The 14,422-nt window shown below is 37.2% G+C and overlaps 2 protein-coding genes across 5 annotated transcripts in view; one reads left to right on the forward strand and one right to left on the reverse strand.

Annotated features, from left to right (window-relative positions):
* The window catches only part of LOC110675582 (serine/arginine repetitive matrix protein 5), a 135,638-nt gene that overhangs the window by 92,641 nt on the left and 28,575 nt on the right, over nt 1-14,422 (reverse strand). The window lies entirely within an intron of this gene.
* Nucleotides 1,902-13,878, forward strand: LOC5568101. Of its 2 annotated transcripts, XM_021840947.1 has the most exons (4): nt 1,902-1,985; nt 2,053-2,358; nt 2,707-2,843; nt 12,746-13,878. In XM_021840947.1, the coding sequence occupies exons 2-4, from the start codon at nt 2,196-2,198 to the stop codon at nt 13,589-13,591; spliced, it is 1,146 nt and encodes a 381-aa protein (XP_021696639.1). In that variant the 5' UTR covers nt 1,902-1,985; nt 2,053-2,195; the 3' UTR covers nt 13,592-13,878. The 2 variants fall into 2 exon arrangements, with proteins under 2 accessions (XP_021696639.1, XP_021696638.1); XM_021840946.1 differs by having other exon boundaries at nt 1,913-2,358.

The following is a 14,422-nucleotide window of genomic DNA, read 5'->3' on the forward strand; positions in this document are numbered from 1 at the left end:
GGGAGAGGTGGGATTATTAGTGTGACATCCATTGTTACTAGAGACCGAGATCACCTCTGCATCTCCATGGTTGTCACAGGGAGGAATTTGTTAGTGGGGAGGGTTCAAAAGCTACATAATCAGGATTCACCTTGGTAAGTGATGCGATCCATGCAGCCTTAGTTCAAACAGTCACCTATTAGTCACTACAGACAACGTGTTCCTAAAGTAAGTCTACACTTTCAGTGTTGAACCATTCAAAACGATTTGTGTAATGAAAAATGTTGGATAAAAGGTAAGGTATGTGTATTTGAATACTTTTTAAACAATTACAATAGTCTTTGCCGACACTTATTGTGAAAAAAACATTCATGTTTTGTTAAAAATATATACATAAAAGTGACTTTTCTATCGTTGTCATGATTAAAAAGTGTTTCACAATAAAATATACATTAAAAATGAAAGCATGAAACGAGCTCACCAAATTGATCCTTCATCCCTGACTAAGCAGCCATAAGCAACTTTATCAGCATACTTGATATGCACACGGCGACGCGAAAACCGAACTAGCTTGCTTGGGCCTTAAAATGCACTGCCCAGCAAACGAAACGCGTGGCAGAAAATTAGACGTCTCACCGGCGACGCAAAAACCGAACTAGCTTGCTTGGGCCTTCAAATGCACTGCCCAGCAAACAAAACACGTGGCAGAAAAATAGACGTCACTCCGGCGACGCGAAAACCGAACTAGCTTGCTTGGGTCTTGAAATGCACTCCAATGACAATGCTTTTTATTAAGTGTTAAAAGTCAATATTACCAATATAAGGGAGGGGGGGAGCCCCTGATAAAAAAAAACTGGCTACGCCCATGTCCAACGGCCTCTTCAAAGTCCATGCAACCATGGAACACGTCAAAATTTTAAAAACAGGAACAAAATAAAATGACCCGATTTTGTCAGGTTCCCCATTTTGTCAGCCTAAAATTCATCGAGGGGCTGACAAAATCGGGTCCTAACTGTATTTCCTGTAAAAAATAGTAATGGTAGTACTGTTGAAGTTTTTTTTTTGTAAAAAATCAGGAGAAATTCCTCTTAGTATCGCTTGAGAAAAACCACGGTATACACAACAAGGTAGGCTATTCCCTCGTGTAAACAACGGTTTCAATCAAAACATGTGTCGTCATTCCTATCGTCAAGCATGAGGCTTACATGATAGTAAAAGAGAGCAAGCCTTGCTTTCTTTTGCACTCGTTCGAGTTTGCGATAGGAATGACGTCACTGCCAAATGTCATTGTTCGGAGTATAATACCTTGCTTCTTTTTACCGTGGAGAAAAACGTGAAATAATTGGTGGGCGAATTTTCGAGAGAATAGGTTGAGATATTTCTAGTTAAAAGTATTGCTTTAGGATTCCTGGAGGAGTTCCTGAAAGTATTCTAGAAGGATCCGTTGAAGGCGAATTCATGAAGCATTTCTTACAGGAGAATGGGTGAAAAAATCCCTGAAGAAGTTGTGAAACAGTCGCGTAAGAATCTCTGATGTTATTTCCGGAGGCTCTATAATTTTGCACCAGGTTTCATACACAAATAGAAAAATGCAAAAAAAAAAATACTTTAGAGACCATTTGGATGAAAAATATATATCAGATTATCAGGAAAATAGATACCAAGTCTCTGAAGAGAGACCTGCTACCAGTCAAGTAAGGCCCAGGATTTACATTCATGTTCAACCTAATTTAAAAGTAGTAAATTATAACAACACATATGGAATTATCGAAACCACGATACGAACCACTGTGCTGCGATGTGATATTGCTTTCAGAACAGATTTTCTCATCCTGCCCTGCGCTTCCAGCTTCAGGTCCCGGCCACGCGGGTAATAACGAGAGAGAATCAGTGTGTGAGCGAGCGAGAGAGAGAGCGCGCGCTCAAACGAAACACCAATAGTAGGTAGAGGGGTACAATAATAATAAAATTCAACAGTCACGTACCTACCCGCCAGATTCTACCATGTAGGTATCTACCATGAGATCGGAGCGAGAGGGTCGTTGCCGAGTTTCAGCAGTTTATTTTCAGCAGTTAGTGGTTAACCGAGGCGGCAGCAACACTTCACATCCATAGTATCACCCGGCAGGCCATGGCATTTTAAAATTTGACTGCCATTTTAGATTTACCAAAAAACTATTGTCCGCTAGAACGTTAGCAAATTATCATCTGTTTAGATGTCCGGTCTTAGTGCGGCAGCGATGATGACCAACGGGCAGAATCCGGCTGTCCCGGCGGGGACCTTCAAGGACGAACTGGACGACTTTGAGCGGTTTGCTCTGGAGAGTTTGGTCCGGAACGAATGGGGCCTGAAGGTGGCCACCCTCAATCGGTTGATGTGTAAGTATACCAACGATTCCGATTCCCACAATTTTTGGATAGCTGGGTTCGAGCATGCTGCGGAGAGAGAGCGAGCAGCAGCAGCATGTTCGCTCATCCCGCCTAATGGTTTCGACGTGTTCCATCAAATACAATTTCATCCATTGTATGTTGGCACATAAAAGAATCATAAATATTAATCACCCACCTTTGTGTGTAGGTTTCCCTCATCCGGACGGAGCAGCAGCAGTTCAAACCCAGCTATCTTAATTTTGGGGGGGTTTACGTGGTCTTACATATTCTTGTTTCTTTCGTTTTCGGTAATTTAACAATCTGCTTCGCAATTGCTTGGTTCGGCACCGAGCGCAGACTGCGGAGTTTCGGTCGAATGTTTGGAGGTGATTGAGGAGCACGATCTGAATGACATCTTCAACGACGAGCGGGCCATCGGGCAGAAGATACTGCTGCGGCATCGGTTGCGCGAGTGGCGCAAGGGACTACACTGGGTAAGTGTTGGAGGGGAATATACTGGATATTCACTAGGGGGAGAATCAGATAGTTATTTATAAAAGTCTTATTGGTATTACGTCCCCACTGGATCAGAGCCTGCTTTTCAGCTTATCTGAGCATTTACAAAGTTACTGACTGAGTGCTTTCTTCGCAAAGTTTGCATTTTTTTTACATTCATATGTCATATGGCAGACATGATGTCATAACTACACTAAGAATAGGGCTGCTTTTGAAATCCACAAGAAATATCTCGGTTAGAATTGTTGCGGAATTGTGTAAGAAAGTTCGATGTCAATCGGAACACTTGAAGTTGAAATCCAGGCCCAGAGTTGCAAAATATCGTTCATATCAGCTGATGGCTGATGGACTAAAACTATCAATATCACTAGGATCTGACAACCAACAGCTGTGATGCGACATCGCACTCTAGATCACAATCACTGCAGAATGAGTGATCACGTGGTAATTACCCACGCTGTTAATGTTTTTCAGTGACCAACACACAGTTTCAATCCGTCTGCAGCACTATCAAGAATATCGTACGGATAAATTGCCATTTCATTTGCTTAATTTAAGGCTAAACTTGAGCCATCAGTGATATCCATAGTCTATCGCCATCAATGCACTGGTGATGGAGTAGAGAGCATGATGTTGATGTGATATGGAATGATCCGAATTTTATCGTACAAATCAGCAAATTTCAAGCGTTGATGGTGACAGCAAGCAACTCTGAATCCAGGCGTCCAAACTTGACCATTTTGTATGAACAACGAACAATGCATAGGGTAGAAGCACCAGTTTTGGATAGCCCAAGTTAAAATCTTTTTAAAGATTATATAGGAAGCCCTACTCATACTACCAATATGTCAAACGCATGATTTCAATCCATATCATGTATAAAAAATATCGAAACTGAGCTGAAACCAATGATTTGCTTTAAAAACCTCGTTGGTCAATATAGGGTATTAGAACCAATTTCGGTCCTTTAGCTTCGGTTCCTAAATTAGCCAATCACATTAATTTCTTATGACAGCGGCCAAATTAGAATTACCCTGGGCAGATAAGGTGTATGGGAGTTAAATTTGAATCAATTTGGTCGAGTAATAAATGAAGCCCTATAATGTAGATGTGATCTACTGAACACAAAAGGTTTCATGCTGATTGCGAAAAACAGTGAATAATTCAATATGGCTACGACTGGTGTATGGCCAAAACCGGTGCTTCTACCCTACTTAATTTTGTCCAGTACTGTACGGTTATGACACTGAAGAATAAAGCCCCAAGCACAATGTGAGCGGCAGCGCGGTACAACGGCAAAACGGCAAGACCATCTTGAGCAACACTCTACTTGTTAAGTCAATGTTGAAAAGGATTTAGTCAACACTGGATTGATAAGTAAAGTGTAGATCAAGATGGGCAAGCCGTTTTGCCGTTGTGCCGCGTTGCCGTTCACATTGTGCTTGGGCCTTAACTGGAGGTGAGAAATATGATCTAATCACTATCGTTTCTGCTTACTAATTATAATCTTATGAGCTCCATCACAGGACTATTCAGGATTCGCAACTCAAACGTGATTGAGTCTATGAAAGAATGTAGAGCTCTCACAAATAGTCATTTAATCTATCACCATTTGCAACTGCTCAGCAGTAGCGAGGACATGGCTATCGTGTGCTAAATATTAGTACTAATCTCTAACTTCTAATAACGGAAGAGAAAATGGCAGCCTCTATAAACACGACTATCTATGCATTATATATCTGACTGCATGGATGAATGTCTGATGGAATTGGTAGAGGAATTTTTGGAACAATTATTAGCGTTTCTATAAGAAGAAGTTTCGATAAAATTCATGAAGGTTTCTGTACATATTTCTATAGGAAAAGGAATTTTAGAAATAGTTTAGATAAAACATTTTGTTTGGTCGAGTTTCCTTAGATGCAATTTCATTTTTCTGACAAAAAAGTTGAATTTTATTGAGAATCTCTGATTTTTTTATATTTAACTCGATCAGCGTTCTTGAAAAAAAGGCCAAAATTACTGTAAGAATTAGGCAGGGTATTGCTATGGATTCGACTAAAAACCCTTTCAGCAATCTATCCCAGTATCGTAGCAAGAATTTCGACAGATTTTTTCCAATGGTTTTCCCACAATAACAGGAGTAATATCGTATTTTTTGCAACTTCTTCAAAATTTGTCAGAAATTATTCCGTTAATATTTCCAATCGATTCCTTTGAGACTTCTTCTTCCAAAACCACAACAAAAACTAGAATATTCTAAACAATAAAAAATGTTTGCTGTAAATGCTCGAGCTAAAAATTTCAACCGAATCGCAGTTTATTTTGTTCAATTTCAGCAGTCACTGTTACTGTCCATTTTTTTTAATTTATCAGGAATTTGAATTAATTTGATGCTTTCGTAAACTTTCAATTTTTCCAAGGAACACCTACTTTAGAAATTACAGCAGATATTTCTACGCAAATTCCTCCAGAAATCCTTCTTGAATCCTCTCGATTAAAAATTATAGAGCATAAACATCTGACAAAATCTATACCAACTTTTCTGATGAAATTCCTGAAAAACTGGAGACGTTTCACGGTTGGTAAACAGATTAGAATTCCAATGATGATTTTAAAGATGAGTAGCAAACATCGTGATTGTGGCAGCTTTAAGAGCTGTGTATTTGTATATAATTTGTTTAGATGATTTGGTATTATTAAAATTTGTTCAAAAATGTGTATAAGAGATAAAAGATCAAAAACTATATCAAAAATTAGTATGGAGCAATGAAGCAAAGTGACGAACATGCCTGATGTGCCGGAACAAAATCAAAACAAAACGCTCGCGAGCATCAGAGTGCTGATTGACTCGCACCTGTCGTGCTCACGAGTAAACGAAGTTAAAGTGATTCGTGATCGTGTTCGAAGCTGCTCAGATTCAGTTTCGAAAAAAAAAACTATTTCTAGTAGTTTACTGTAGATTTGATGAGTATACAATTAATTTGTCTGCTAAACCCTAAAAAAAATCATGTCTTGTTCGGCTACTCACGAGTAAAGGAACGAACTTTTTGCTGTTTCTTTTGGTATGAATACTAGGTGTTAATACATGTTGTTTCATGTCAAACAACTAATCATGATTTTGTGTACATATTTGCAGGATGAAAAGCTATCGCGTTGAGTTTTAAAATTTTGTTGAAGGTTTTTTAAATATCTGCGGAATTGCTAAAGCTATTTGAGTATTATTTAACAACTTCTGATGAATCATGGAAGAAATAAGTGGTTGCGATATTAATTATACGGGACTTTTATCGTACTTCATAACATAATCTTAGCGTTTATCGTACTTCATAACATAATCTTAGCGTTTAGTTTTTCTTTAGCATAATGGAACATTAACCAAAAAAAGTCGTGTTCGCATTACAGATTTTCATCTATCTAGCTACCAAAACCGATACTCACAGTCTTGAGGTTTCTTCCAGTTGTTTGGAAGTCTTTACCAAATACCTTGATTTTCTTAATGGATTTTTGATCTGATATCGTATCCAATTTCAGAACCTTAATTTGAAGATTTTGTCGTTATAATTCAGGTTTGCAAAAACTAGCCTTGCATTTTTCAGCCGCATGGGTTTACACAAGATAAAACACAAAACCTGGTAAGCAAAGAAAGTATATGATTTATCCAGGAAACTATAACTGATCTCGAGAGTACTTCGTCGTAAATTTGTTTAGTTTACTATCAGTGTCTTCTCTTTTAGTATCATAAGGTATTGTTTTAAAAACCCGGATAATCCGGATAACCCAGTGAAAAAAAAACATGGTAGTTTATGGCTGCTAAAATCTACCATGTAGAACTATTTCTGAAAAAAAATCGACAAATAATTCTTTGCAAAAATCTTTGTAAGATCACTATGCATTTGTCGAAACATATCTGGAAAAGTATCTAGGATGAGTTCTGAAAGAAAATGCATACAAAATGAAATATATTCCAGTAATTTATGCATGAAGCATAGTAGCGACTGAGTGTCTTCAAAATAATAAAAAACTCTTTCCTGAAAAAAAAAACTAACCAGGAACCAGAAAAAGACCGAAAAGAGACCAAACGGTAATCAAAAAACCAAACCTAACAGTAATCAGGAGAAAAGAGTTTGATATGACCAGACATTTATCAGAGCATATTTCTTAAACTTGTTCTAGGAATTTTTCGTGACATTACGACAAATAATTTCTTCAGGTTAAATGAATAGATACATAATAGCTTTATTTTAGAGATTTTCTTTTTTTTTTTATGAGTTCATTTTGTCATTATTTCCCAGGAAATCTCTCCAAGAGTTTTGCTAGGGAATCTGTCAAAAAAAAAAAATAAAAATAAAAAAGAAAATTCGGGTACGTATATCAAAATAAAGCCTGGATCACTAAGAATACTTCAGGATTTCTGATATTTTCTCAAGAAAAGCCTTATCCCTCCAGGATTTTATCCGGCAATTCTTTCATCAGTTTTTCTGATTTCTTACGTGTTTGAGATTTCTTACGTGCCATACAATTTATTTTTAATTTTCATACAAAAGTTCTTACCATGGGGGAAGGGGGGGGGATCTGAAAAACCCCGAAAATTATTTTACGTAATTAATGGATCGCCCCTAATGTTGAGCATCTACGATTCATGATAGGTGTCAACTCATATACGATTCAAAAAGTTTTGACTCCTTCTTATCCACTAATCAAATGGAGTTTTCAAACTTAGCAAGGTCTGTTCGACAAGATTGATTCATCATTCAACAATCGAAAGTTGCTCTGGCCACGTCCTAGCAACAACTGGAATTTGTGATTAGTTGATTACGTACTTAAGAGAGTTGCAGAGAAGAGGTCTCTCTTTCTCTTGCACAACATGGCATCAAAAATTTTCTATGTAAATTTGTTAAACATAGAAGCTGTCCATTGATTACGTAAGATAATTCTGGCGGCTTTTCGACCCCTTCCCTCTACGGTATGATTTTTTTGTATGAAAATAAAAAATAATTTGTATGGCACGTAAGATATCTCAAACCCTCTAACCCCCAAAACCCTTCACGTGATTGATGGACGATCCCATATATGTTCAGTTCTTTTTTATAAGGGATGTACTTGGAGATGAACTTAAGAATGTTTTGGGCAAAAGACATGATCGAGTTTATTTTATTTATCCTGACATATTTTGGACATTATCTTCTATTTCTCAAATAGCATTGCACAAATTTTAGCAAACAGCCATTGATTAGATCCTATTCCAAGGGGTAGAGGAAAAGGTCCAGCAAAACTAAGCCATCTATAGAAAATTTTGGAATCTCCATACAATAAGTTTGCATCGAGGAATAGGGTGAAGAGCTGATAATTTGATAAACTGTTGATACTGGACGTTCCCACGTCACGCACGTTGACATCCCAAATCTTGATTTGAGCAGACATGAACCTCCATCCCCACATGAAGACTTAAAGGCTAATTAACCCCTCTACTGGCAGCTTCATGTTTTACTATTAAAAAAATATGCAAATCGCGATAACTTTTTTGTTTCTCGATATTTTTGCACCACACAACTAGAAGAGTTTTTTAAGATCTTGTGAAAAATTGTGCAAAAATATCAAGAAACAAAATTTGTGTTTTGGCGGAAAAAATCAAGCTGCCGGTAGAGGGGCTATGAGTCTTATACCAACAACCATACGCTTATTCATAAAATTTTACAAAAGAGTTTTTTTACCAAAAAAATCGAATTTGGTGATGATTGTTCTAGAGTTTGCACACTTTTTTTTCATATGCACTTCTGTATAAATAAAAATGGAATAGTGTTGTCACGAAATGGCTTAACGGGCTAATAGATTTACATGATTATTTCACTGTTGCATTCGTCAAGTGTTCCGACGTGTTTCAGTGAAGGAAACGATTTGGAAAATTCTCTGGAATAACTGGAAAAATAACTGAAAACTAATATGCCGTTTTGTATGGAAGATTGTATGCCATTTTTCAGCAGCCTACTTGATGGCAAAACGAAGTTTGACGGCATCACTGGTATTTAATATTATTTTTACCAAACGAAAAAGTAGAACTTCAGGTTAGTTTATTGCCAGGCTGTTCGTGATTTAACGTAAAGCTAAAAGGCGATGGTGACGCTGTTGTAGATTGGCGGTAAGTGCATCCCTGTCGAATTTGGTAGAAATAACTTAAGCAGAAAGATCCTCACCATTTTTTTGCTGATAAAATTTCGGCAATTCAAAGTACAGGAAACCGTAAACATACATTACAGTTTGCAAACAATGTTTTCTTGGCAGAAGAAGGAGAAGAAGCAGAAGGATGAGGATGAATAGTGAAAAAAGATGTTGTTTCTTGTTAAATGCATTTCTTGCATTTCTTGAAGAAAGCAACAATTATCAGCTTGACTCACTTCCTTGTAGCCATTTTTACAAATATGATGCAAAGGACATTTATGTGTATATCGTTTTAATATTCTTTGTTACTTTTATTGAAATTCTAACCAAGGAAACTAAAACTATTAAAGACATATTACAAAATCATATTGATTGGTAGGAGTATGCAATCAACCTTCAATGAATGAACAAACTAAATGCTCTTCACAGCTCTCAAACATCAATGCTGTTAATTTGATCAAATTGTATATTATCCTGACAAAACTGCAATTTTCTTTTTAAATTTGTAAAATATTTTGTCTAAGAATATTATTCCGTTTTTATCACGGTTCCGTTTTTATCAACTGAAAATTGCCGATCGTGTTGATAAAAACGGAACATACCTGTAGTAGTAGGCTTGAATTTCGCGAAAATCACTTGGCTCTTCCCAGTACAGTAGATCAAAAACGTGAATCTCATCAAGTAGCCTATGTTGGGTACATGCATTTTCTAAATCGTTAGTGTCATTGAAGGCTCTAGAACATTTTTCTACAGTAATTTTGGGTTGCCCTTAGCAACGGGTGGTTTGCAATTTTCAATGCTTTTCGCCTACAGCAGCGATGGGCGTGAGTTTCACTGACTTCGCTGACTGTGATTGGCTTTGTTTGGCTACTGTAGAGTGAATTTCAGATTTTTTCCCAACCCTGCTCCAGATACCATTTTATAAAAAATAGATATTTTTTTAGACTTGCATAAAAATGAAGACCAATTCTCTATAAGGAACCTGCTACCGACCCTAGATATGTTAATCTTTGACTGATTAAATATAGAGATATGGAAAACGTCAATCATGTTATGGTAGATCGATAAAATTTCAACTCGGAAGGAACCTCACTAAACAGCTCAAATAATGGTTTGATAGCAGCGCAGCCGAATTTTTTTCGATTGAAGAAAATTTTCTTGCAAATAATAGTTGCTCTGGGTCTTGACGCAAAAATCCTTTATCGTGAACATTTTGTACCATAAATTACTGACTGCCTCAAAATAATTTCCCTGATTGTGATCAAAATCTCCTGAGAATTCCAGGTTTTCCAGGTAGTAGACACCCTGAATAGATGAGATTACCTTCGAACAGAATAAAACCACGCTGTTAAAAATAATGAAGATTACACGTCATGTAAACTTCATTTATGCGATGTCATGTAAATTTAAGTCTTAAATCATGTAAATATGTGTTATATGTTATGTAGCCACACAGAATTCTGCTGGATTACATGGTAAATAATTGAAGCTTACATGACATTTCATGTAAATATCCATGATATTCCACGCTTCAATTATGTGCATTATTTGTCTCAGAAATTTACACGTTTCGTTCGAACTGTGCATTCTGCAAGAATTTTTTTCTAAAGTTTCCTCCAAAAATTTATTAGAAGGTGTTTTCCACAAAGCTATTTGTGATTTGAAGAGAAATCGCAGAACGCATTCAAGAACTTATCGATAAATTCCCATTTATTCTCCAATAGGAAAAATCACGACTAACAATTCAAAAGGCCTCATCTCGAAAAAGTTAACAGTAAACGCAATCTTGTTTTGTCATACAATAAATCAAATTTATATTATGAATTTAAGCATTGCGTACTTTTTTATTGTTTAGAAAGCCGCTGAACAAATTAATTTATAGCAATGAATATTCATTACTATCATTTTAGCCAAAAAATCTACTAAAAACGAGTTAAAGGAAATGAGGCTTTTATTTCACCAAACGCTATTGCGCCCTTTTGATTTGTGCCCATAGGCGCCGGCCGACGCTGATGAGGCCTGTGAGTTGAAGCCTTTGTTTACTCTAACATGTGTTGAGGCCTTCTAGTTGTGGCTTATTTTTTCATCATCTTCAGATGTGGCCTTTTGAAAATCATTGAAAAATGATGATGAAATAAGAAAATTGAAGTGTTGAAGAGTATTAAGTGGTGAAGTAAGGTACATGGGAATTTGTACAGCAAGAAAAGATTCATGCGGTCGATTAAATATGTGATTTATTGAATACTTCATCAGCCATGAACATAATGTATATGCTACGCGAGTTTGTCTTCAAGAAATTGTATGGAAATATTGGTTCAATTGAATTAATATTGCAATTGACCGTTAGTTTTCATGCAATTGTAATCAAATAGTGTTTTTGTTAATAAGTCTTGAAGTACAGAGAAGCCGACACAGGTATTATTAGTTAGTATGATACAAAATTCATTATTCTACAGGAATCCGACGGAAAACTTGATAATGTTCGTTGTTGAGAAAATCACTGTATAAAATAATACAAGGAGCAGTCGCTCCATAGTATAACTTGCATCTACTTAGTAAATTTGAAACGTTTTACGCAATCTACATTGAAATTTTGATGTTTGTTCAACAAGCCTCAACTCCGTTCCAGTCTGTTATAGAAATAAGGCCTTTTTGGGAAATCGCATTTGCGATATTACATATTAATATGTAATATTCCCTTCTCCGACTGTGAAACATCCGTGCGCGAGACGTGTGTACAAACCTGGCAATTACCCGTTATGACCAGTGAGGGTACCGCATTTGAAAATGAGGAAACTAACCCGACATATCTCCGTGTAAAGCTACGGTACTTAACAAGTTGGTTAACTTCGAGCCCTGAAGAAGATCCAAACCATAGGATCGAAACGTCGGCGATGAATTGAAATTATCAACGCTTTTGATTGTGACTGCAAGCCGAAATCCAAAATTAAGTTTACAAAAATACCAGTCAAGATCACTAAAATTTACTTCAATTATATGTCATGTAATCCTGCAGGCTCTTGTGAGATTACGTGGCATATAACACATATTTGCATGATTTTAGACATAAATTTCCATGACGTCATGTTTACATGGCATAAACGAAGTTTACATGACGTGTAATCTTCATTATTTTTAACGGAACAAGACTCTTTTGGCCTCCCTGACGAAGATTCTATTAGTTATTCTATATACACTATATATTCTATTAAATTGAATTGCATATTTAACTCTCGTTAACTAATTAGATTTTACAAAAAAAGAAAGTTTTAGGTAGTTTTTCAATACATTTTGGGGATAGTTTTTACATTAAAAAAAATGCTAAAAAACGAATATTGAAGATAAGTGAAAACTTGAAAACTAAATTTTATTATATACACAGCTAAAAATATGTTGTAAAATTAAGTTTATTTTCATGCACATATTTGGAGCATCAAAATAAACCTAAATTTCAACGACCAATCCATTATTTTTCAATCGAATTCACTTTAAATTTACACGATCATGTAATATTCAACCATTTTTGGTTGAAAATTGAATGTATATTCATTCAAATTTACATGATGCTGTAACAATACACGAATTTGGTTTATTTTTACAGTAGACGTCAGTTTACATCACATTGAAAATTAAATACTTTTTTCTGTGTAGTTACATTCACACACCATTTAAAATACATTAGAACTATTGAATCTGAATGTGTCTATAAACATCTTCTTTCCAGAATTCCCCAGAACATCCACCTTCAAAACGCCGCTACGAACGCCACTCCCTCGACCCGCTAGACTCAGAGAAGAAACCTCGCATTTCAACCAGCAATGCCATCCACGAATCATCCTCGTCCACGCCAACCGTCATCCTGCCGGACACTCGCAACCCATCCACCGGTGGAATGGCTTCCTCATCTACGTCCACGTCGTCTTCCATGACCGGAGCCGCCCTCTCCAGCAGCAATGTAACCGCTTCTGGCAGCGCCATCACCGACGCCGGCAGTCTCCCCATCCAGATCACCCCCGAAGCCCTAGCCAGCTTTCTCCAGGGCAGCCGTTCCGGCCGCTGGGTGCTCAAATTCTTCGCCGACAATCACCACCTGGACAAGAAGGCCCTAACCGAGCTGACGCACGTCGTTGTCGAACCGTTCCTGGTGTTCAACATCACCTTCACGCACGCGCTGATGCGACACTACGCCGAGGTCATCTGCCAGCTGTTCCACTCGGAACAGGCGGAGACATTCTACTGCCCGCGGAACATGATCCGCAAGAACCCGACGGGGAAGCTGTACGATCGGTACGTCAACCAACGGTTGCGCTACAAAACCAAGTTCAACGCTCAGAGGCCGACCTTCGTGCCGGACACCCACCTGCACAGGACCTTCGCCGAGATGAGTACGGTTACGATGTCCGTTATGATGCAACATCATCATCTTCAGCAACAACAGCACTTCATGGAGTATGCCAACGCTGATCCGCGGGAGTTCAACGGTACGCCACCGCAACCGGAGAGTTTCAGCGAGGAGTCCATGAACATCTACGGCGGGGACGAGGGATCCATCCTGATCGATGGTAACTGAAGTACAAAAACGGGGGGAAACGACCAACAAGTCGTTTCGAACAAGATAACTAATGCATTTACAATATAGATGAGAATTATAGGTTTAGTGACACACCTAGCGATGTTAGGTTGTACTATTTTAGTTTAGTGTGTCTTTCACTGGCGAAAGAAATTCAAATGTAATAAGATTGACTCAATTTTAACATACGTTAAACATAGGTGCACTATTATATGTAATAGAGCATTTGATGTGATGCAACTTTGTACAAATCGACAATCGCAATAAAATCCATCATTTCTAGGATAGACAATATTCTTAATTTATTCAATAAATTGTTTTCTCATCATCCAAACTTACAGGGCTGGTGGCGATTGAGTGTAATGAGAATAAGAACATTAATGACCTCTGGTCTAATGAAAAAGACCAAAAAATAGGACAAAAAATTTGCGTAGGAACCAAAAAACGGAAAGTAACCATATTGTAAATTTTATTTTGTATAGAATCTGACTAACCATTTTCTGAGAATATTGCGATGACTTTTTATTGAGATTTCTTTGTGAAAAAACAACAAGTATTACTACTAGTATTGAATCAGAAATCAATTCAGGTATTTGCCCAAAGATCCCTTCAAATTTCACTCTAAAGATTTCTTCTGGAGTTTTACGGACTTTTCTCCAACAATTTCATTTTAGATGCCTTCCAGAATGCAACATGGAATTCGTCTAACATTAACCACGAAAATTAGCTCAGAAAGTCTTAATTTGATGGCTCTTTCAGACATTTGATTGAATCCTAAGTGTTCTAGGAATATACAGGAATCTGGCAGAATTCAACCGCCAGATAGACCTT

The sequence above is a fragment of the Aedes aegypti genome, chromosome 2 (assembly GCF_002204515.2).
Source record: "Aedes aegypti strain LVP_AGWG chromosome 2, AaegL5.0 Primary Assembly, whole genome shotgun sequence".
NCBI classification, from domain to species: domain Eukaryota; kingdom Metazoa; phylum Arthropoda; class Insecta; order Diptera; family Culicidae; genus Aedes; species Aedes aegypti.

Coding starts and splice junctions, on each gene's coding strand:
- LOC5568101 (XM_021840947.1), top strand. CDS start 2,196: ATGTCCGGTCTTAGTGCGGCAGCGATGATGACCAACGGGCAGAATCCG. Junction 2,359..2,706: donor CACCCTCAATCGGTTGATGT/GTAAGTATACCA, acceptor CACCGAGCGCAG/ACTGCGGAGTTTCGGTCGAA. Junction 2,844..12,745: donor GGCGCAAGGGACTACACTGG/GTAAGTGTTGGA, acceptor TCTTCTTTCCAG/AATTCCCCAGAACATCCACC.